The sequence below is a fragment of the Daphnia magna genome, linkage group LG1 (genome assembly GCF_020631705.1).
Source record: "Daphnia magna isolate NIES linkage group LG1, ASM2063170v1.1, whole genome shotgun sequence".
Lineage (NCBI taxonomy): Eukaryota > Metazoa > Arthropoda > Branchiopoda > Diplostraca > Daphniidae > Daphnia > Daphnia magna.
Genome location: NC_059182.1, coordinates 2862779 through 2887603, shown reverse-complemented (window position 1 = coordinate 2887603; position 24825 = coordinate 2862779). Strand labels below are relative to the sequence as shown.

The 24825-nt window shown below is 39.9% G+C and overlaps 1 protein-coding gene, 1 long non-coding RNA gene and 1 other non-coding gene across 4 annotated transcripts; 1 reads left to right on the top strand and 2 right to left on the bottom strand.

The window, feature by feature from the left end:
• Positions 1-1536: 1536 nt before the first annotated feature.
• LOC116915697 (sodium/calcium exchanger 3) lies at positions 1537-18568 on the top strand. Of its 2 annotated transcripts, none has more exons than XM_032920849.2 (9): positions 1537-4215; positions 7479-7570; positions 8705-8844; positions 10103-10205; positions 11401-11508; positions 12282-12440; positions 13495-13666; positions 16724-16920; positions 16987-18568. In XM_032920849.2, exons 1-9 carry the CDS (start codon positions 2198-2200, stop codon positions 16992-16994), a joined length of 2997 nt encoding a protein of 998 aa, XP_032776740.2. In that variant the 5' UTR covers positions 1537-2197; the 3' UTR covers positions 16995-18568. The 2 variants fall into 2 exon arrangements, with proteins under 2 accessions (XP_032776740.2, XP_032776741.2); XM_032920850.2 differs by lacking the exon at positions 12282-12440 and adding an exon at positions 11762-11920.
• Positions 18402-20811, bottom strand: LOC123474151. The gene is made up of 2 exons (XR_006648800.1): positions 19508-20811; positions 18402-18996 (listed from the first exon to the last, which is right to left on the bottom strand). It is a non-coding gene; the product is annotated as an uncharacterized LOC123474151 (long non-coding RNA).
• Positions 20812-21744: 933 nt separating this feature from the next.
• Positions 21745-21829, bottom strand: Trnat-cgu. The gene is given in 2 exon segments: positions 21745-21780; positions 21794-21829. It is a non-coding gene; the product is annotated as a tRNA-Thr (tRNA).
• Between the last annotated feature and the right edge of the window lie 2996 nt (positions 21830-24825).

The following is a 24825-nucleotide window of genomic DNA, read 5'->3' as shown; positions in this document are numbered from 1 at the left end:
GAGTGTGCGATAGTAGCACATAACAGCATCGCAGAGAGAGAGAGAGTTAATCAACTTGTCGTATATAACAAGAGGACGGGCGCAATCGAATCCTTTTTTTTTTTTCGAGTGGGGATTGTCAGAAAAAAGGAAGCCATGTTGGAAGATGGAAAATGTTGCTGTGAACAGAGGCACATGGATATAGTACAAGATAAAGCTAAGTAGATAGATAATAAAATCATATGGTTCTCTGAAAGCAAATACTCGAAAAAAATGTCGAGGAATTTTATTTGTTCTTGTATTATACAAAGAGAAATAGAACACATTGTCTATATATATCGTTTGGCTAACTCTGTGTGTTATGTGAGACGTCCTCGAAGTCCCAAACGTCCTTTGTGAGTTGTGACACGCAATACATTCACTTTGTACGATAACTGATGCGATCTATACAGACACAGGGTTGGATGAAAGAGATTAGGCCAATTTACAATACTTTTTTTTAATTATATGTTTATTGACTTTTGTCGCCTCTGGCGGCCTAGTTTTTTCCATTCGAAATCAGCAACTTTTGCTGTATGCAAATTTAGAGCCCCAGGCTATTATAAAATGTAAATTAGAGCAGACGACTATTTCCCCACGCGACGTGAAAATTCTTTCTTTGCAGAGATATTTCGTGAATCATTTCATCTTATCTTTTAAAGTATCGATACAAATCTAGAAAATGCGTGTGCATGTTTTTTTTTGTATTAATTTTTACACGTACACAAAAATGCAAAAGTCAACACAAATTCAGCAAATGCAACGCTGCAACCAAAAGTGGGGGGGGTTAAAAAATAAATGGAACGGCTGTACGGATGGACAGTTCTCAATTATCATCCGTCAAAAAAAAAAAGAAGGGTGGGGTGGGGGGAAGAAACTCGTGATGCATTATGGTCGTACAAATGAGCGTGATGCCAGCTGGATGCTTATATCTGTGTAATGGAAGAGTTGCTTGGCCCATCATTTTTCTCGGTCGCTCCACTGCTGCACGCTTGATTTAACACAGTAAACGGATGCGCAACCATCCACATATCACAGCATTTTCGTCCGTCTGATACTCCCATTTTTTTCTTTTTCTTTTAGAATAATTTATTTAGGAATATCGAAATAAGAGAAAAATCTGCTTTCCTGTTCTCATTTCAACTCAAACCGGCAACGCTGTTACTTTTGGCGCCAAAATAAACATTTACCCTGTTTCTCATTGTTTTCCTCCTCGAAATTGAATCAAAATTAAGCAGGTTCAATGATTGTCAATGCAATAACATATTTTCTTTTCTTTTGGACTTTTACACAAAATTTCTGTGATCAAAATCACAACCCCCCCCCCCATTCCACTCTGGTTTGTATTGTTCTCTCCTTTGTGTCGACATTCTTTTCCCTCTCTTTTACCACCTCGTTTTTTTCTTAATGCCTCCCCCTCCGAAAAAAGTCCCAAAAGTGTGTGTGCGTGCGCCATGCAGAGATGATGAAAGCCCGCCCACTCCTCCCACCCCCACGTTCTCTACAGCTAAAACAGTCGACAGCCAGTCGCTGTGTGGCCTCCGTTGCGTGCAGCTGCTAACGCTATACGCTCCGTGCCGGGCTCCATTTCAAAACAACTTTTTGTTTTGTTCAATCGTTGAAATTTTTGTTGTTGTTGAAAAGAACTAAATGAATTAGGGTAATAATTTGTCACGTTAATTTTAATTTGATTCTGTTGAATTGAGAACGTTTTCTCGGTTTATCTCTCGTTTTGCGACCACGTGGTGCACCGGACCAAAAAACTTTAAATTGACTGAAACAAAGTTTTTTTTTTTTTTTTTTGTTTTAAATCTTAACTAGACTGACAAGATTTGTGCATTTTAAGAAGATTCTTTCTGCCATGGCCACAGGCTAAAGAGATTTTCAGTTGAAATTTTGTCTAATCATTGGCAAAAAGAAACGCGTTTGATTGGAAATCTCGGACGGATAAATGCTTCATCCGGGATTCGATCGAAATAAAAAAGTGTCTGCATCTAAACACGAAATTCATTTAACAATTTGATTGGGCGGATTTCCGTCCTAGTGCTGTCTTCTACGTGTGTCTGTGTTCCCTCGTGTATATCTGTGTGTGTGTGTGTGAGCGTGTGTGTGAGAGTGTAACTACAAACAACTCGTTTAACAAAAACTTTAAAAAAAGGTACAATTTTAAAAGAACAAGATGGATGCCATTAGAAAACAGTCATCAGGAAAAATGGCGGAACGCATTCAAAGGAGACGACCTCTCACCCACAAAATCATCATGGCCGCTGTGTTCATGTTATGCTGTTTACTGGACGACGTGTCGGCCTCGTCGTCTGAAATGACATGGGCCAACAGCACGAAACCTGCAGCTCTAGAAGACGGCCAGTGTCAAGACGGCCTATTAATCCCCATGTGGAGGCCGTACACTAACCTGAGCCTGGGCGATCGCGTAGCCCGAGGCCTTGTCTATTTCATCGCCATGTGTTACCTGTTTGTAGGCGTGTCTATCGTGGCTGACCGATTCATGGGCGCCATTGAAACGATCACGTCGCAAGAAAAAGAGATTCGCGTCAAGAAACCCAACGGAGATGTCCAGATTGTGGTGGTTCGCGTCTGGAACGAAACCGTGGCCAATCTGAGTCTCATGGCCTTAGGCTCTTCAGCTCCGGAGATTCTCCTTTCAATCATCGAAGTCTACGCCAAAAATTTCGAAGCTGGTGATCTCGGTCCAGGCACCATTGTCGGCTCGGCTGCTTTTAATTTATTCATGATCATCGGTCTGTGCGTGTACGTGATTCCCGATGGCCAGGTGCGCAAGATCAAACATTTGCGCGTCTTCTTCGTCACGGCTACCTGGTCCATTTTCGCTTACGTTTGGCTCTACATTATCCTGGCCGTCATTTCAGCCGGAGTCGTCGAAGTGTGGGAAGGCATCCTCACTTTCCTCTTTTTCCCGATGACCATCTTGACGGCCTACATCGCCGATCGTCGTTTGTTATTTTACAAATACATTTCGAAGCAGTACAGGGTGAATCGGAGAGGTGTCATCGTCGAAACGGAAGGATTCAATCAGAACGATATCGAAATGGCTTCGTCCAGTCAAAAACGAGACGGCCCAGGAGGTCTGATGGGCATCGACAACTTGGGAATGAAGACGTTTGACGAAGAAGAAATGAACGACGACGTCCGCGAATTCGAAGAACATCGACGAGAGTACATTCAATTATTAAGAGATCTACGCAAGAAACATCCCGACCTGGACATGAGGGCTATCGAAGCGCTGGCCAGGGAAGAATTGGCCAATAACGGACCTAAAAGCCGGGCCTTTTATCGGATTCAAGCGACTCGAAAACTCACTGGAGGTTCGAATTTAGCCAAGAAAGCGATGGATCGAGCAGCTAGTGACCTGTCGCAAGTCGTTACATCGCCCAGCGTACCGGATTCGAGACTGGGCGTGCCGGACGGACGTATCCGCATTTATTTCGATCCTGGCCACTACACGGTGATGGAAAATGTCGGAGAATTCGCAGCTTCAGTCCGCCGCGATGGAGGGGACATAAACCAATCTGTCCAGGTGGATTACCGAACAGAAGACGGATCAGCTAATGCTGGAACGGACTACATCGCTGTCCAGGGCACGTTAACTTTCCTACCAGGCGAGACGCTCAAAACGTTCAACGTCTGCGTCATTGACGACGACGTTTTCGAAGAGGATGAACATTTTTACATCCGGCTGAGTAACGCACGTCCTACCGGAACTGGCGGCACAGGCGGAAGAGTGAGCCGAAGTGGCAGTTCTCTTTCCAACAAATATCGCGATGCCCACAGCACACCTGTCAATGGCGAATTGGCGGGAAGTATGAATTTGAATGTCGCCGCTGCCGCCGCCAACGGATCGTCTTCGGCCACTCGCAGTCTCAGCGCTCCGGCCATCCAGCAACAAGCGGCTGCTAACGATGTGGATGTCGAACTTGTAGCTCCCTTTCTGGCCACCGTCATGATCCTGGACGACGATCATTGCGGCATTTTCAACCTGGCCGACAAGGACGTTGAACTGGTCGAATCTGTGGGCACCTACGACGTCAAGGTGCTGCGATGGAGCGGCGCCCGCGGACGTGTCGCCGTTCCGTACAGGACCCTGGAAGGCACAGCAAAAGAAGGCAAAGATTACGAGACGAACGTGGGCGAAATCATCTTTGAAAACAACGAAATTGAGTGAGTTTTCCATGGTTTCTGATTTAAATTATTTGTTAAAACGGATACGGTTGGCTTCCCTTTGCGGAGTTTCGATTGTTGCCGTGATCCCAGTTCAAATGTTTCTGTAACAACGGCTGAAGGCAGGCATGAAAATCTAGTGGAAAAACAATTGAACTGGAACACAAAATGGCGTACACGGTTTTTTTTTTTAAAAGGAGGGGGGAGATGACGGATATGTGCGGTGACTTGCGTGAAATGAGCATTTTCATGTCGGTTTATCGCTTAAAATAATCGGCGGTTTATCTAAATTTATTTTCAAAGTTTAATGATTTCGGTGACTATTTCCGCAATGTTGCGCGATCCTCTTTTTCTTTCTCCACAAAGGAGTTTGTTGTCTAATTGTTTTTGTGTTGGTTTTTTTTTTTTTTTTCAATAACAACTTTGGGTATTCGAGGATTGTGTAGCCAACACGGGCAAGGATCATGACAGCGGCACACACAAAAAAAGAGATCCGATTCCGGCTGCTGAAAAATAAGCATTTGGTGGGGGGAGGTGGGTATTTAATAAACAAATATACAATACGGTCCGTACACAAATGCGCACAACAGCCGGTGTGGGTTCGTTTTTTTTCTTTTGTTTGTCCGGAAGCATTTGCCGCTTTTTCGTTCCCGATGTCCTGTTTTTGCTATCGTTTTTTTTTGTTTCATTAGATCCGGTTTCTTTTATGATTCAACGACACGCTCGCCATTTTCTTCGCAAACTGTTTGAGATTTTTCAGGATGTTTAAAAAAAAAAAAACGTTTTAAATTTCCGGCAGGGGGCGTTTTTTTCTCTTCTCTTTTCGTTAACAGAATGGCGAATCCTTCAGGAAGCCAATGGTCCAATAATTATCACACGACATTTTGACCGTCCCATTAATTAGTTTATGAATATGGAAATGATTTGACGAATAATTAACGCATTAAATGTGCCAGGCCCGATTTAAGTATGACAACGCTGTTTAACATTTACGCGAGGTGCACATTTTTTTGATGGCACAGTATAGGGTTCAGAACTCTTGTTTCGATGCCAGAGAACACGCCGAATTGGATTAGAATCGTCTCGTTTATGACATCACGCGAAACATTGCTCAAAGAGGAAACAAGTAAAAAAGGAAGGAGAAAACAACTGAAGAATGTACATGTAAATGACGTCCCATCCGGCTCTTATATGTACGGCTTCTTTTTGTGCGTTCATGTTTTTTCTTTCTTATTATTATCTTGGATGTTCAGCTGTTCTTTTGTTTCTCTTTCGGAGGGACCGGTGCGTTCGATCCGTTGCGTTTATGACCGTTCCAGTTGGTGGATCTTTTTGGTTGTATATACACGATCGAAATGTTGTCTGTTCTTTGTGTACACCATTGGCCGTTTACATGACCTGAATGATTGAAAATGCAGGACATGAAGACGTTGTTTTTTTCTCAATACCAAATCATGGGCGTTCAATAGAATTTGATGCACATCTTCTGCTACGAATCTATCGTTTGAAGGGGGAGAAAGTATTTGTGCGGCGAGGCTAAAAACAGGGAACCCAAAAATGATTTAAAAAAAAGAGAGAGAATCTTTTTCCTACTCCGTTCACTGGGCAAAAGTTTATTTTGGTGGCGGTGTAGACCCACACACGCGCGCACACACAGAAGAAAGTCGGTGGAATGAGAGAGGCCTCGCGTTATGTGTGCGTGTTTGGTCGTGCATCACCATGGAAACAAACGCTCGGCGTCAAATATCACCGTGCACTGGGAAAGGGGTCTCGAAAATTACGTTTCTAATTGGCTACCAATCAGCCGTCCTATTTCACAGGTGTGACAACACAACAAGCTGTTGAAAAACGATCTCACGTCACGTGAGACGTTTCCATCCAAATGACGTCATTCGACATTTCACCCTCAGTGATAAAACAATCAATTTAATTAATCAGATGAATGTTATAGGCCATTCCGTCCATTGCGTAGCCAAAAACGGAAAATAGGAACCCACCCTCTGTCATAATTATGTAATTCGACTTACTTTTTTGTTGTTGTTGAAATTTCTATTTTTGTTTTCACGACCCGTACCCTTATTATTATTCCCAATTTTTTTTTTTTTTTTTGGGGGGTCGTTCCACCGAGGGCTATATCGTTTGCCTCTCGAATAAGAAAATCGATAATTTAACTGTTTTATTTGACACGTTTAATAGTTTTTCTTTTGGGGTGGGGGGGTTCTCTTCTTTTTAAACTGAACCCAAAGTCTGAAATGTATTTCTCTAGAGGGATCTCAATTTTTATTTAAACCAATAAAAAAAAAGTGCAATCATTTCCCAACTTCAGTTTTAAACTAGAAATTTCCAATTGCAGAAAAGTGAAAACAGGAACATGGGCCGAATAATCTCGTTTTGCCCTTTTTCTCTTTTAAATTTTACTAGCACGCCTTGCATGTGCACAATCCCCTCCTTTTTCTATGGCTTTTCTATTTTGTTTTTTTCCCCTCTTTTGTACAGCAATTTTTTATGTTACCTGTACCCCGTAGTCTTTCGCCAACCGTCTAAATGGGATTGGGAAAAATGAGCCTTCACAGTCGATGTAACTCTGCATGTGTGTGCATGTGTACGAAATATTGATTTATCGGGCCAACATGAGCAAAAGGGATTCAAAGAGGTTAGCTCATTACTTGAAGGTACAAATGGCTGTGTATTGGGAAGGCTGCATGTCTTAAGACTTGTGTGCACCTGAAGCATTTTTTGTTATTGAAAAATGCGTTAATAAGATTTTTTTTTTTTTAAATTTATCTGTAGGGGTTGGTGTTTTTTTTTAAATGGCTCTGTCTGAATGGGCAGACAGAGAGTCCAGCAAAAAAAAAAATTGTGGTAGAGTTGTGAGCTGAGCTCAACTAAAAATAAAAATGGCTCATCCCGTTCCATCTATTGCTGGTGTACCCGCACAAAAGTCTGATCTATTTCCAATGGTCCGTGTGCGTCTGGTTTCTCCTTGTGGTCTTGGCTAGGAAGGGAGAAAAAAAAAACGGCCTGGTCGGCTGGACTGTATACTCTACATCATGTCGTTAAAAAAAAAAAATGTTGTGGGTTTTTTGTTATTTTTTAAGGAAAAAAGAAAAAATCTATGCTGATGAAATGGGCCCTTTAAAAAAACTAGCAGCAGGTTGTATACACACCTATAAATATGTGTGTGTGTGTGTAAACATATACAATGAATCATTGGAGTGTGTTTCGTGCGAAAAATAATGTATTGATTTCTTTTTGATTCGCAGAAAGTACATCTCGCTGCAAATCCTGGAGGAGGACAGTTACGAAAAGGATGTGCTCTTCTACCTGGAAATTGAAGAACCCAGGCAGTTGGGAGGTAAGTAAATCTAAGCCTCGGAATAACGATCGTATGTAGCAAATGCAAAAATGAATTTTCGCAATGCGATCAATATTTGGCTAATATTTATTTGACTACGATATCGCGTTCCATTTTTTTTTGCTGCTTTCGTGCTGAATCCTCTTTTGGCACACGAAGTTCTTATTTCATTTTTGGGGCTTTCCCTCCACGGTTTTTCAAGGCTTCTTATCTTCTTCTTGTCTGCAGTCCCCTTTCAAATAATTCTCAGCATTCTTTTTCAAACAAATATGGGCTACCAGATTTTAGTCCCATTTGTTAAATAGATGGCGCTAAAGGAAACATTGCGCCATGTCAATTCCTCTTAAGAGACCTTTGTTAGGGTTTTTTTCCCCCACCCCTATAATTGATTGGCAAAAGGGTATTCAGTTAGCGTTTGCTTGTAACAAGAAATCAATTCATTTTGGACGCTATGCGCTGTTGCCGTTTCAGGGCGGCGGCTAAATTGAATTTCCGGGAAAACGGATAATCATAATTCATTATATGAACATGCATACAACGTGGCACGTGCAGCCAAAAAGAAAATGAATTGCCATTCATTTCGATTATGACGTATACCAATCAAGTTTGGATTCGTCTCCCACACGCGTCAATTGCCCGTATTTAAATGAGTAACGAATGAAGGCAAATGTTATTCAAAATATTGCCGATGTTTCAGCCAGTACAGAGAGAAGGGCGCACGGGAATAATTGCATATCAAGATTTTTTGTAAAAGATTTTCATTTCTCGCAACTAGTCAGCCGGCTGTGGCCTTCGCCGTGTCTATTTTCAGGATTCCCGGGGAACCGGCGCGTTCAGTGTCTTTCTATAGCCTTCCCTTATTTTATTTCTTTTTTTCTTCTGTTAGCCAATCTTCTTTCCTGACTCTTTCCCAGAATTCTTGAACGTTCATTTCTCAGTTGTAATCATCAACATTCTTTTTGTGTTTCGTTCAACGTTTGCCCAAATTTTTGGTTTGCAAACGGATGGCAGACAAAAGTTGTGCGACACTTAACTCATTCCATTTTTTTCTTTCGGTTTGTGTGCTGTGATCTGGTGGCGGCGGGAAAATCAAATTGAATTCCTTTGAATTGGCTGGAAAACAAACAATTTCAGATACACCGACTGCTGAAAGCCTAACGAACCTGCCTGCGGGAGGTTTGAGCTACGATCAGAAAGTGTCCCTGCTCGGCCGGCCCAAGCTGGGCGAAAACACACGTCTACAAATCCGCGTCAAAGAGAGCAAAGAATTCAAGGTACAGTAATACCTCTTTTCATTATTTCTACGAGTTTGTCCCTCTTTTATTTTTAAAGAAAAGAAGACCTTTAGCGTCTTCGTGTGTCCCTCTCTCTTTTGTTCTTTTGATTTTATCTAGTGTTTCACGCTTGGCCAAGTCTTTGACACTCTGCCAATGTTTTGCAACAGTGTACATAACAAGCTAACAGAACCAGACATGTTCAAATTTTTTATTCTTTTTTCCTTAGCTACCGTTGCGCCAGTTCAACAAAGCCAAACAAAAACTCTCTTTTGCTAGGTAATGCCGTCAGGCTGTAAGGGGATGAAATGTAATTCACATTATTACAGGCTAATAATAATGAAGAAAATTGCCTTTACTTTTTTTTTTGGTTTTCTGCTGATTGCCAGTTGGACGTCATTTGAAAATCTGACAGCTCGTTATCGAACTCGACGTTGCGCGTTTTAAATGCGAGCAAGGAATTGGCGGGTATATAGCCTAAGGGTATTTTCCCGCTATGGGTGGCAGCGCTCTTGCAGACGATAATAACAAGACCAGCAGCTTATTATTGTCAAACTTCCAAAAAAATCGTTCAATCGAAACCATCAGCTGACTTGTGTGTATTTCTAGAAAAGTTGACGTTTGGAATCAATTCAATACGACATCTATTCGATTGAATTAAAAATAAGAATGAAAGCAGGAGAACGAAAAAAAAAAAAAAACTATGGAGCGGACAGAGCTGGGCTAAATCCGACAGGCCGCTTTTCTTTTGTTTCATTCTAGTAAGATTGTGAGGGCTGTCTGGCCTGGAGCCCACATTTGGCTGCTATTCTGCGAGGGGGGGAAAAAAAAGGAAGAATTCAAATTCTTTCACGCTTCGTCTGCTGTCCGTTTTTGTCTTTTTCTTTCATCCTTTTCTACATTTGTGGTATGTCGTCAGGGTCGTGGCTAGTCGCCTAGAATTTTGATTTAAGAATGAAAAAAAAAAAAAGAATTTATTATTTCTCACATCTACTTGATTATATATTTTTTTCCTTTTTGGATTAATTAAAACAAAATTTAAGATGCTCAAGTGCCGATGTCACAGGAAATCTGTTGATTATTCCACTGGCCCTGGGTGTCACACCGAGTCAATCCATCATTTCATGTTAAAAAAAACAAACAAACAAAACTTTAATTCATTCATTAGTCATCTTGCATTATTCAGTTTGTTATGTGTTCTATTTTTATGCACCAAAATTTATTTTATTTCATTTTTTGCTTTTGCCGCTTGAAACAGAACACGGTTGACAAATTGGTACAACGAGCCAACGCTTCGTTAGTGGTGGGATCTTCGTCGTGGAAAGAGCAGTTCATCGAAGCCATTACCGTCAATCCATCAGGTAACAAAATGTTTACCTTGGTCTTAATTAACGTGCGATATCGTCGATATTTGATACTTTTGTGTTTGCAAAGAAATCAAAGGCCCAGGTCTCGTTATAAAAAGCCTTCAGGGCGATGGGCCGTAGGCTACAAATAAGACATTTGCTCTTGATAATTAAATGAAAAGAGAGAAAGGCAATGATGATCAAAGATGTTTTCTCCCAATATTGACGTAATAAAGGTAAATATAATAATAAAAAAACAAACAAAAAGAAACAAGGGGAAGTATAAATTGATTGTTTTTTTTTGGGGGGGGGAGGGAAACGATCAAAAGTGGATGGTACTCATTGGAATTGACGAAGCGTAAAAGCAAAAATTCTCCACTTCGAGTATTGAATAGGCCGTTAAATCGATATGAAGAGAGGAAAGGCAGGACAACTAAAAGGAAAGATATATTGTCTGATGCTATCTGCGTAGAGCGCATTATCTACGAAAGGGCGTGGCTGCATTATAAAGATGATGAAAGGAAAGTTTGATTTACGCACTGCCATGAAACAGGGAGACGAAATCCTTGCCTGCCCCCCCATTGGAAGCTCTTGCGATTATTCCAACTCAATAATTTCGAAAAATTTATTTATTTTTTTTTTGAATTCGTAGCCTTTGAATAAATCAATTTTGCAGGCAGAGACAGTCATTCCTGACATTCCTGCACGCATAATTATAGTTTACTATCATAGGCTTGGAATTCAATTTCGTGCGGGGGCTGCCTGATTTGCCATCGGAATTTCTCTCCACTTAATTAGGCCATTTGCATGCAGTTCATACGAATCCCATTTCTTTACAATTCTCAAATTTTTAAAATAACTTTCGTTAACTTTAATCGCATGCCATTTTTTGTTGTTGGTTGTAAGTGAACGTCGATAAAGTTAAAATGAATTGCCATCAGCAGTTAAAAGTCGACTTGGAAATATTACACGAGGGATTTCTTGCGTGAGCACCTCGGTCTGCACGCAATGATGAAAAAATATTGTAAGCTTTCTTATGCGTGGATACGGTAGCATTCGTACAGATTCGCTTCACAAACGAATAGGCAAAAAAAAAAAAGAGAAAAACTTAATCTGAAAGTATCGATTTCAATGATGTTACATAATTTTTTTTTAAATTCAAATTATACGATTTAAATTCAATTTTTTTCCCGCTATTTTTTGTTTGCAGACGACGAAGATGAAGATGGTGAAGCCAAAATGCCCTCGTGCGGTGATTACGTTCTTCATTTCTTGACCCTCTTCTGGAAGATTCTTTTCGCATTCGTGCCTCCTACAGGTGAGTTTCAATATTGATTTATTCTCAAATTTAATTTCAATTGTTTGTCACCACCGCCAAATTCATGACGACATGTAAAAACGTGACTAATCAAATTATTACGTAGAAGTGCAGCAGGTGCCAACCGAATCGATTGGAATCACACCCCGCCCCGACCTTATTTAATAGTTGAATTAAACATTTATTTTTTTTCCTTTTTATCTGTGTGTGGGTTTAACCAACCCGAAAATGAAAATTTCTTTCAAAAAATTAGACATGTCGGACGGTTACGTGGCATTTGTCGTTTCAATCGTCTTGATCGGTGCATTGACGGCCGTCCTTGGCGACTTGTCATCACACATGGGCTGCACTGTCGGTCTCAAAGATTCCGTTACGGCCATCGCCTTTGTGGCTTTGGGTACCAGCATCCCAGGTAGGCCAAACCCACCCCCCAAAACAAGAAACCCTGCCGACACAGAGAACAAAAATGGAACTAGTCTGCCTGCTGCCCGATATTTTAGATTAAAAAAACAAAACAAAAAAAAAATGAATGAACTAATTTATTTTTACCTATATGGATATGTTTTCATATCCAGTGACGTCAGCTCGTGAATGACAGCCAATCATCATGTGAAAAAGTGATTAAATATTATTAGATCAACGAGAGAAATGCCATATCGTCGGAATGTGTTCCATACATCCCCTGTCTTTGTTCACCTCCTGTGTCCACCATAACTTAAATCAAAATCCTTAACCTATTTTTGCTCTGACCCCTTCACCCCCCGACCCGTTAGATCGTATGAATGGATGGCTTTGCTTCTGCATATCCATTATATTGATCGGCGTCCTGACTGCAATCATTGGAGACGTCTCCTCTGCCTTTGGCTGTTCGGTAGGACTCAAGGATTCCGTTACAGCCATCGCCTTTGTGGCCCTGGGCACGAGCGTTCCAGGTAGAATTCATTTTGTTCTTTTCAACCAAAGGAAAAACAAGAAATGTTCGTAACGTTTAAAAATCATCATTGCATGTTAAGGCCCCTCCCCATATTTCGATGTATGCACGGGCACGCGTAAATAGCATGATATCGGTTTGAACATGTAGCATTACAGTCACGTTTGCGTGCTTCAACTAGAGAAGCTCTTTCGTGCGCAATTGTTTTGGCGGGAGTAATGTCTGAGCCAATGAGACGTTATTTCATGCAAATTTATTTGAAAGAAAGCGAAGAACAAATCCAAAAATGATGAATTAATGTCGTTAGGATTCGGGGGAAGGGAGGGAGCCATTGATTTATCAACGCAAATTTTTATTTTAGCCTTTCTTATGTAAATAGCGATTTTTTATTTATTTTATAGTAGGGGGGAAAAATGGCGTCATAGTCAAACTGAGTGTAGATTTTGTTATTCCGAATTTAGCCATCAAATCGCGTTCCTAGTGAACTTTTTTGTGTGTGTGTGGAAAAATCTCGAGACTTCCCAGAAAAGTTTGCCGTTAAAGTTCGTCCATCACGTCCTTGATTATGTAGGTGGGGAGGAAAAATCAAGTAGAATTGAAAAGTAAGGAGAAATTTCACGGCATTGTAACGCACACGCTTCCTAGTCACAAAAGTATATAGCAAGAATAGATGATACTCGAGGAGATACGGCTACATAGCTCGAGGCTATGTATGCGCTTGTTGGCCGTAGACTTACTACTTCCCCCTTTTCTTCTATTGTCAGGCGAGGGAATCAAAAAATAATAAAAAAAAAAGGCTTTTGTTGCTGGAACTGCGCAAGGAGGAAATTAATGTCGTGTAACTTTTTCACCTTCCCCAATTCTTCGTGTGTCTCTTGGGTTACAATAACGGCGTAGCGGGGAAATGTCGTACAACTGCAAACAGCGCCTTCTTCGTATTTGAATTACATTTAGCGTGTTTTGAATTGAAACTAACGTGACCTTTTTTTCTTTTCTTTTATTGAATCCGAACGACGCGATCGGTAAACATTTCAACACGACGTTCACTGAGGCAGACATGTTTGCCAGTAAAGTGGCTGCTGCCCAGGATCAGTACGCCGACGCGTCTGTCGGCAACGTGACGGGAAGTAACGCCGTCAACGTCTTCCTGGGCATCGGCATCGCCTGGTCCATCGCTGCCATCTACAGGGCTTGGCATGGAGAAGTATTCGTCGTGCCAGTTGGAAAGTAAGATCCTCATTCAATTCTTTCTATTGAAAACTCGTTCAACTTTAAAAAAAAAAATAATTCGTTTGGGCTTAAAATGGCGCCCTTTTTCAAAATCCAAGTGATTGATGTGAGAATCGATGATGTTAAGGGATAGATCTTTTTAATTCTTTAACTTCCGTAAGGTCTACATTCGTCCCTGATAATACGTTTATTTTGTTATGTATAAAAAGAGAGGCCATCTAACTCAAAAAATGAAAAACAAATTTGACAGCTCAATACGAGGAAAATGCGATAAGATTCCATGTAGATATGCACATCGTTGCCAAAAGTAATTTGGAATGCCACAACATCTGCGCTGAATGTTCCACAGAAAATCCAATCTCGTTTTTTTTTTATTCTTTTATGGGCGTGTCCTTTACAGGCTGCAATCGATTTGAATATGCGTCCTTACAGCCTTAGAGTACTATTAGATAAAAAAAAACCCTCCTACCCCCCTTAGATTGATGTTCTTAAAAAAAAAAAAAAATAGAGGTGTGTACGGTACCGTAGTCGTTACGACTTAATTAACGAGTTCCCCCAACTTTTTCGAGTACCGCCGACACGCGAAATATTTAAACCCAAACTTTTTTTTTCCTATGGTGGCGACTGCAGTTGAATGATACGCGAAACATTTGGTGCATTCCATTTTACAGACTTTGTGTAATTCACTTAACAAAAATGTGTCTCGATGGTATAAACTCTTATAGACATTTTTGGGCTTAAAACAATTCGATTGTGAAAACAGACTCCCCATTTATTTATCAAGACTGGATGATTAACAATGTAAGAGAAAAAAAGGGCGGCCAGAGCAAAGTGGTTTATTGTGTTGCGAGGCAATATTGTGCGAGCATCTATTGGGAGCAATAAGATAGGCCTCGGCATTCTTATGCGTCACATCATCGTCCTCCGCAATGGAATAATAAAAGAAAACGTACAGTCCACTGTGGATTACTTGACCTCAATCCAAACACCATTCACGGTGAAATATTTCAAAAGGAAATCATTTTATATTTGTTTTGATGATTCACGTCATAATTTCATTATATTGTACTAGCAAAACATAACACAAAAAAATGTTTTTTAAATCAAACTCTTATACGTCTGTTGCATAATTGAGCCGTGTTGGTTATGAAAAAAACTGAGCTGAATCATATTTTATAGGGCCTTGGGCTACTAATCTCCTTAATACCGTATTAATCATTGATAGAGTATTTAAGCCTGCTGGGCGTGCAACGTCATTCTTGTGTCTCCTTTTTGTATTTGACGAAAGCTCCCTTTAGGCTAACATTATGCATATTTCATGCGGAAAACTCATCTGCTTGAAAGGTGCCTCGCTTCCTTACAGCCTTTTCTTCATCATTCCAAAAAACATAAGAAACCGCGATCGTTGCTCTTCTATTGACATTTGGCATGGACATCTCTCAACAGTCAATTTCTTATGCAAGGCTTTGTACAGATCTGCCACATAAACAGAAAATATATATTCCAATCTTCTTCCTCGTTAACACGCAAGTCTGTGCGCGTTTAAACTGTTGGCGGTTGCATCAATCGATAAAATGCGAGCAGCCCACAGTTTTTCGTCAGAACGCGCGTGTGTTTGATATTAAAAGAGCCAATAAGATGCGAACTCTATGGCGTTACCCTGGTGATACATTTCTAAGAGCTCAGGGGGGGGGGGGGAGCGAAAAAGATCTTTTAGTTACACAACATTATTGCAGCCGTTCAAAACAGCTATCAAATTGCTGCTGGCTATTTCTTATGATATTGCCAAGCCGACAGCAGAAACGCATGTGCATTTTGAGGGGCTTTCTTCGTGTCGACCCACTTTGTTGACGTGATCGATTGCTGACGTTCGGTTCGCTTACGAGTGTTTTAAACGATGTTGCTCTTGTTTCACCGGATAGCCGGTTACATTTCCCGTTGATGTCCTAATATAGTGACTGCCCTTTTTGTTTACAGAAAAATTTCAATTTTAAATTACTCTCACTCGCCTCAACATTAAATATGATTTATTATCCGCCAGGGGCTACGTTGAAATGAAGTACGTCAAGAGTAGCCAATTTTTTAAATTAAAAAATGATAGTCACGTCCCTTCCGGCGAATCGTGCACGCCGTTCATCTCTTTCCTATCCGAATAATACTGTCATCTATTTCAGATAAAGACTTTTGTACGACTGTATACGTATATAAGGATTAAACACGCATCCATTTGTCTTATTCGCTTTTAGGCCTCCCTTTTTTGTTCTCAAAAAAAAAAAAAAAAGAAAAGTTGACTTTGAAAAAGAACTTCTCCAACTGCCAAACTGTTGACTCCGCTTCGATAATCTTGAAACTTGCGTCTAATCAAGACACTACCGTCACAACACAGTGCAGCATCATTCGAATATCCCGCGCTTTTTCCATCCGTTAGATTACACGGCGTAGACGCTTCGTTATCCGCACAACATACGCGAACGTTGCGTCTCAAGTTGTGTTGATTAACTCCCGTGAGGCACAAATGCTGGATGCGAAAAATCCCGTCACCGACTTGTGTACGTGTATACAAAGAGAAAACATTTGTCAAATGCCTTTTCTCGTTTAAATGTGTAGCACCGACCACTCAAAAAGGATCGTCGAGTTCCAATACAAGTCTGAGCACGCGTCTTTTCTCCAAACATTTTCAAAGTGTGTCTACACACAAGGAGAGCGGTGCGCTCGTAGTTTATACGAGAGAAAGATATATGGAACACTTAAGAAATAAAAAGAGAGAGAAAAAAAAATCGATGTAGCTCTATGTTGCATTATACATATAAGCTGGGGCAACGCGTCTATGTGTTATCTTAACAGCCGAAATATATCCGAGGGCTTTCGTTTGGGGCTATAAGCCCCCCCAGTGTTGATTACACACAGCACCGGAATGTGCAATGAAGATTTTTTTTCCCCCATCTTGAGTAGTTTTTGTTTTTATGTTATCTGATGATTCTTATGTTATATAAACGTATAGGCCTATCGTTTTTATTTCTTTTCATTATGCAACTACATTTTCTTTTGGAATAGTTTGGGCTTCTCGGTGGTGCTCTTTTGCAGTACGGCCATGATTGCCTTGTTTGTGATGATGCTGAGGCGTTCCAAACTGATTGGCGGGGAGCTGGGCGGTCCCCGCGGTTACAAAATAGCTACCAGCTGTCTCTTCGTCTTCCTGTGGCTCTTTTACGTTCTCATGTCTTCACTCGAGGCCTATGGCTACATCAAAGGTAAATATTATTCAAATTGTTTTTGAGGCTTTTTTATTATTCAGTGTTTCTATTTTTGATTTGTAGGTTTCTAAATTTTGAAGAAAAATGGATGCTCCGAGATGCTTCCCCGGCACATTAAAAATAAGTAAGACATTTAATCAACTTTGGGAAACAACATAAGAATTTCTTCTTCCTTCCTCTCGTCTTTTGGGTCTATATTGATTATAAGATTCCTCCCCCTTTTTTTTGTGTTGGATATGTCATTAGACCTCACTATGTTGATAGTTAAGGAACTCTCGGCCCCATATAATCAATTACAATGGCACAATCATTGGCTATTTGGCGGGATAAATCAAACGAGAACAAGAAATTGGTGATTCATTAAAAAAAAATGGATTTAAACAAATTTGAGCATCTACACCAACAGATCCTCCATGTTTTAGCAGACGACCTATTAGTGTACAATGTACTTAACTATTTTTAAGAAAATACTTGATCCAAAAAAAGCCGATGGTTGTTGTTCCTTTTACCCACCAAAAATAAGTTGTCATTAAACTGTTAATCTTGCTGGGGGAGCTTGGGTCCTAAAAAGAATCCCATTTTTAACAAGAGACATCAAATTGAACACTTAACTGATAAAATCCAATGTTTCACGTGTCAAAGGACATCATGTTTTAGTCATAATTGACCCTTTTCCCTCAACCTCAAATGGTCTCCACCTTTTTTTCATTTTTTTTTTTTACGAGTGTGCAATTTTGTTAGTTCCTCCCTGTTACCTCTTTTTCTAAATGTAGTCAGAATTGAGATTATTATTTTAACTTGTTTTCACAATTTCTATCGTTTGATTTAGAATTTTTGTTTTGCCACTTCTTCGAAGAATTTATGTTTTTAACTGCCTTTAACAATAACACACACACACACATGTAATAGCAAAAAAGAAATTAATTTCTTTCCTTTTTCAATTTAAGTTGTGGCAGAAAAATAGGAGGTGATTGTTAATAGGGTTACATAGTCACGAATAGCTGTTTTCTTTTTGTTTTTATCCTTGAGGCTATGCCCCAGGCTTCCTTTGCCTGTGTTACATTAAATGTTACTTGTTACATATTCTTTTAATAAGATGAAGAAAGTCAATAATAACCAAAGGGCCAAACACCGTGTGTGTGTGTGTGTGTGTGTAAACTTTTAACAATCTTTAAGAACAATAGCATAGTTTATTATTTGTTTCTATTTTTTGTTCAGTTTATTGTTTCATGTCACCACCAAATTGCATTTTTACTTTTCCCCCTTTAAATACCTAAAACTTAAATAGGCGTATATTATGTTACATCCAAATACAAATCAAATAAGAAATCGAATAGATTTGACTCCCAAAGTAAGGGCTCCTCATTTTCCGTGCTAGTAAATTTAATTCAAACATCCGAGTCACAATCTTAACCAACAATTTGTTTTTGAAAAGACCGCCAAAAAAATATAAAAAAATATGGAGATATGAGTATGAGTGAAAGACGCGCACATCTCTTATTATTATTTTTTTTTTTTTCACCTTTTTTCTTGTACTTGGTTGTCTGATTTTTTCCCCTCCTAAATATTTCACCACCTGATTGTATTAGCCCCACAATATATATATATATATACATCGCGCATTATTATGTTGCTTTTTCCTTGGGTTTCTTCTGTTCTTTTTTTTTTTAAAACGGTGATTTAAAAAACTAAATCTTGACCGCTCATTTCTATTTTACCACTCCGACATGTCTCTGGGATACTGGATGGATAAGATATATATATTTTTTTTTATTTCTATTTTCCTCCTTACCCTAATACCCGAAACGATGACGTTTCCTCAACAGGAAGAAAAGGTATGTCGAGTCAAACAAAGGTACAGAATAGGGAAATTGCACTTTTATTGTTACGTCCATTCATTACATTTGGGAGTAGCTGATTATGATTTTCCTCTATAATTTCGAGTGCTGTATTACATTATATTATGCGTTGTTGTACTGTATTTAGTTGTATCGTTGATTTCTTCATTTTATGGAGTTGAAATTTTGTAGTCTATCATTTGTATCACCTTTCCCTGATTCTCCTAGAACAGTTCTGCCACAGGAAAAAAAGGGATCGCTTTACTACTTGTTTTGATTAGACTAAAGAGAAATGAGCATATAGTAAGTTACACTAATTATCAAAACAGCACCACCTCTTTTAGTTAAATCACACAACAAGGTCGATACCGATTCAGACAAGTTGGAAACTGAAAGCAACGAATGTAGTTTTCAGTTGGACGAAAAGAAGAAGAAAACGATGTAGAATTTGCAGTTCGCCATACATAAGGTATACATCGCATATAAGTTTTTTCAATTACATTTTCTTACTTTTGTTTCAATTCAAAATTCTGATTTCTATTTATTGAAAATACCGAGAATTCAATACCGAGATTTCAACTTGTCAGGGGACACTTTATTTGGGTTGGTAATGATATGTACCATAGTTTTTGAATTGCCCAAATGCGTGACTTTGTTTACGTTAAATTTGTACGCCCCGTTAGTGAGGGGTGCGACTTGACGAAACTAAAAACAAAAAGAGAAAGTTGATTTTTATTTTTACTTACCGAGGAAATGCTTCTCTATGAATCTCTTGAATTAAAGAGCTTCCTCCTTTACATCCGTTCTTCCCGTTTGAGTTGGCGTGTAGTGAGTACGAACATTTTATTTTGTCCATTGTCGCTCTTGTTTGCTTTTTACTTTCATTTCTAATTTGCATCCATTCGAGAGATCAGACACGGCATGCAACGACGTTGAAGATCGTCCACTAGTTAGGCAAAATTACCTAGAAAAGAAAAATTGAGTGTCTCTTAAAATTAAAAGCAAAGGACAGTTCTAAAAAATGCCATCATTAAATTTTTTTAAATGATTGCTTTGCTGATAGACACATCACAACGATCCTCGTTACAGCGGTGCATATCGCCGTTGTCTCAGATATATGTATATAATATTATTAGATTATATACATGAATTTATTTATATAAAATGTAGTTTTTAGGACCATTTTTCTTTTTTTTTCTGGGAAATTGTTTGGGATTCGTTTATAGTCCTCCGTTTCCCCCATACGATTCATTTGAATTTCCCGCCCGTCTACTTCCGTTACACACAATTTTTTTTATATGATTAACTCTCCCTAATGTGACCGCCGTCGTTTGATGTGCGAAATTCGTGTGCCATATAATCAGAGTTTTGCAGCAAACAGAATTAACCCATACTTGTTTCGTCCTCCATCTTCCCTTTAATTGACAGACGAAAAAAAAAAAAAAATTTATTAAGGATTCGTTTTTGTTTTGTTTTGTTGGTGTAATATCTTGGGAATAATAAGAAAAACTATTATTTTATATTTTTTGCGGTTCTGTACGCCCTTTCATTGTTTGATATTTTTCTCATCTTTCTCTCTCGTTACTGCCATGCGTTCTGAAACTTTTGGGAGGGTCTGTGGGCATAAATGTCACGAAGGTATTGTACTCCGAACAGCATATATATATACATAATTAGGAAATTCTACTATAGGATGATTTCAACTTAATTGAGAAACAAACATTATGTATTTTGGTCTGTTTGGTTTTGTGGGGGAATTATTTGGTAAACACACCCTGCGAGAAACAATTTTGGTCTTTACATCTTTCTTCTTCACTCTCTCTATCTCTTTACAACTGTTTCTATTCCACCAAATTCAGGAAAAAAAAATCATCCTCGTGAAAGTTTTTTTCTCTTTTGGTGAAATCGTTATTTTATTTTTTTTATTTTCATGATGTGCGTGTTGTGTGAGGAAATGGAAAATAAACAAAAATTGTTGTCCGTTACAAGAGCACCTTATCACTTCACCATGTCACGCAAAATTATCCTCTTAAACATATTCCTTATGTGATTATTACATACCTGTAACGAGCAATGACGTTCATTTATTATTGTGAAAAAAGTCTCCTGATGATCCGAACGTGTCAGTTCCTATACAACGGGCATCTTCACCTATAAAGAAACAACACACGATTAAAATTCTGAATCTACACTTGAACTAGATAAACTGTTTCAAGATGTTCGTGGTTAATTGAAAGGATATTACGTTCATCACGTTATGCCCTTATCACGCATAATTAGTACACAACAATGGCGATCAAATACAATGAAGAAACCAAATCCCCAAAAAGGTAAATGGATCTTTGCGTTTCGGTTGTGGATTCACGAAAGACATCAGAGCACATGTCTAAAAAAAATTTTTGCGTCAGTTTCTAAGCTTTTTTTTCCCTAATACTCCGTAAGAGATCCTTGTCCCGTGTTATACAATATCGTAAACACGGAAATATAATGGATCGATCTGTTGCCTGTACTCCGCTATCCGCAACGATATACGGTCCGATCCACAGACATTCCGGCATTGTGACAATCTCCAGTTTCAGAGGAAACCCAAGTCTTTGTTGAGGCGATCGATCCAGCTGAATTACTGGCCGCCTGAGATGGGCAAACCAAATTATACGGTGCTATATGGCGAGGGTGTGGTCAGGAAGGCGGTCTTTGACGTACATACGTCAATGACACCTGCCATAATAACGAGTTTCTCTACGGTGTCCGCCGCTTCACTCCTATATATATGTCAAACATAACAAGATAAAGCTTCGTAAGACTCCAGGCCAGCACGTGCCTTTGATACCCTACACCCGGCAGGTCAAAGTGTGTTCTGTCTGACGTTTGAAGCAGACCGTGCAATTACGTTGAAATGTACAAAGTGGTAAAATTTAAAGAAGGGCTGTTAGAGTTGTCTGACAGTTAACTGGAATGATATGTACATCTCTTTGATCGTAATTGCCTCCTGAGAGGATTGATCTCTCGACCTTTGGTTGACTAATTTCACCTACGAGACCAACGCTCTACCACTGAGCTAAGAAGGCATTGAAAATAGGAAAAAGTGGTTCAGTGAAAACTCCAGTTTTACAACAACGGTCCTCTTGCAATCTAGAAAATGCAGGTCGGAAAAATATTATCGTTTACATCTTAAAGGGTTAAATAAGATGACGGATAAGATTCGGTATGTAATACGAATTTAAAGTTCACGCACACCATAACTTTTTTAATGGTTTTTGCAATAGCCATAACGGTAAGTCCGTTTGTCCAATTTCGTACGTGTCCGGCATGCTGTCCGTTTCAGCGTTTCTTCTTTCTTCAAGTCGTAGCAGACGACTCTAAGTGCAAGTTCCAACGTCACGTAAAGTGCGCACGACGGGAAATTAGTAAAACTGGCAACTACACTGATCTCAGCTGATTTTGATGTGGCAAACAGTTTCTGACCGATAGCGGTGTATTTTTATTTAGGGCAGATTATCTTTTTGGTAGTGAATTGAAAGTTGATCCTGTTGAATCTAATAATATACTCCGGCTTCATGTGAAACTATGAAATACTCTTTGCTACTCCTTGTCTTTGTTTACGTGCCTTATATTCATGGCACCATATCGGACTGGAGATTGTGTGGTGATCCAGAATGTCGGGGTGAGTGTCGTTTCCAAGTATTTCACTTCAGCGAAATTGAATTTCTATGACGTCATTCCCACCAATCCTAATTCTTTGAGACTTTTTGTGTTTACATGAAATAAAAAATAATTTTGATACTTTTGTCTTTTCTTAGGAGCCTTGTCTTCTGGTATTGCTTCTGTGAATTACAAAAGTATTGAACCAATGGTCCTCTCCTTCAACGCAGGAGATGAAGTCATCATTTACAGCAAAGAGGCTGGCCAAAACAAGGAGCTCTGGGGTGCTGAGGTAAGAAAACCAATCTTTAAAGATTGGAGCAAAATATCACAAAGAAAGGGCAAAAATGACAAAAGTATTCACCTCTAGGTGCGAGGAAAAAGGGGATACATACCTAAAAGGCTTGTAAGGGAAATGAGAATTTTTTTACGAAATCCCAGTCACACCGTACCTACAGAGTTATTTCAACCATCTGTGGTGCAACCTCCAAATGTCCAATCCACTTTCATTCCTCAACAGCAGCAGCAGCCCCATCAGCCTCCGATGCAGCAAGGTTTTCCACAAGAAAACTTCAGACCCTATCAACAGCCTCCTTTCCCCCATGTAAATCCCCAACACCACAATAGCAACTTGCTTCCAAACCAACCTGTCCCAATGCAGCAGACACCCCAGTTGACAGTGCCCCAACAGTCTGTTCCAAATCAACCGAAACCATTGCAGGAGCCACCTATGCAACCGATTCAGCCCGTTGCAACGACAGAAGCCAGTACTATTACATCAACAGCTGAAACTCAAGCATCCGGTGACATTGATAATGTTGGCATTAAAGAATCTTCACCAGTTTCAGCAAATTCTGCATCACTTGGTGAACCACCTGTTCCTATTCAACAGTTGAAAGAATCTGTCACGATAGAAGATACAGAGAAAAACAAACAAGAAATTGAAGTAGATATTCAGGACGATGAAGAAGGCGATGAAACTGATGAAAACGACGCGAACGATCAAGCAGACGACGAAACTGATGACGATGTCAACGTAGTAGAGAAAGCAACAGACAAATCACCATTGGATCTCAAGCATTCTGATTCGGTCATAGTGGCTGACGTTGATGCTGTCAATGAATTAGTCAAGGCACCTGCTATGGATCCTATGATTGAAATAGGTGATCTGCATGGTGCCAACAGCTCTCCAATTCATGTACCCCACCTTCATTCACTGGAAGAAAGCATTGACGATTCCTTGATCAAGAATGAACAGCCAACAGTCGCTGATACACCAATCTCCAACAAATCTGAGTTTATTGAAGAAGGTCCTGGCGTTGTGGTCGGCACGCTTTCTGTAGAGGAAAATGCCGACATTCGATAGCGTCCGGGATGTTCATGAGATCGATCACGGAAGACTTGGTGACATCGCTGGAGAAGATTCGAATGGATCTCAACCGGAGAGTTGGGTTTCCCAAACAGAATCTTCTGTCGAATCTATTCAAACTGACAAGGAAGTGAAAGATGTGAATTCTTCTATCGACGATAGTTTGGAACATCTGAATGAAACCAAACCTGAGGATATTGCTCCCACTGAAGAGGTCGTGGTCGAATCCACCACGTCTATTCCAGATGTTGATTCCGATTCTGTAGTACTTCTCAAGACAGAAAATCCACCGCCGACTGTGGAGCATGTGGAAGCGGTTGTTCTTTCTTCGGATTCACAACAACCTCAAGCTAACATAATATCTTCGTCAACAGATGGCAGCCTAGAAAGCCAAAAATCTATTGAATTAACTGCTGTTGAAACACAGACGGACGTACCAGAACTGTCAACTGCTAAAGAAGATTCTGAGCAGGTGGAGGCTGCATCACTGGAAACGTCATCGTGGATGGTGGAAGAAACTACTAAAGAACCGTTGCTACCCACAGGTGATCCAGAAATTTTATCAACTAAAGCGGAGGAAAGCGAAGCAAGTAAAGGATCTAGTTCAGAGGGTTCCGGTTTGCTTGATTCAGCGTTGAATTGGTTAGGACTAAGCGACACTGAGGAGCTTCTAAAAACGGAACAAAATGACGCTGAACCGACAGATCCAGCGCACTTACTCCAACAGATCGCATCCATGGATCCCACACTCAAGCAAGAAATTGAACCGTCGCCAAAAGTTGACCTTCTCAGTAGTGAGGTCAATGGGTTCTGCGACACGCAAGACTGTGCAAAGCTGGGAAATCCTACAGACGTGCCCAAGGAAGATAACCATCTTCATGGCGCACATGAGCAGGAGGACCACGTCCATCACGATCAGAAGCATGACGGCCATGATCAACACCATAATCACGGCGACCACGATCACGGCAAGGATCATCATCATAATCATGATGGCCACGTTCACCATCATCACGGAAATGACGGCCACGATCATCACAATCACGGCCATGG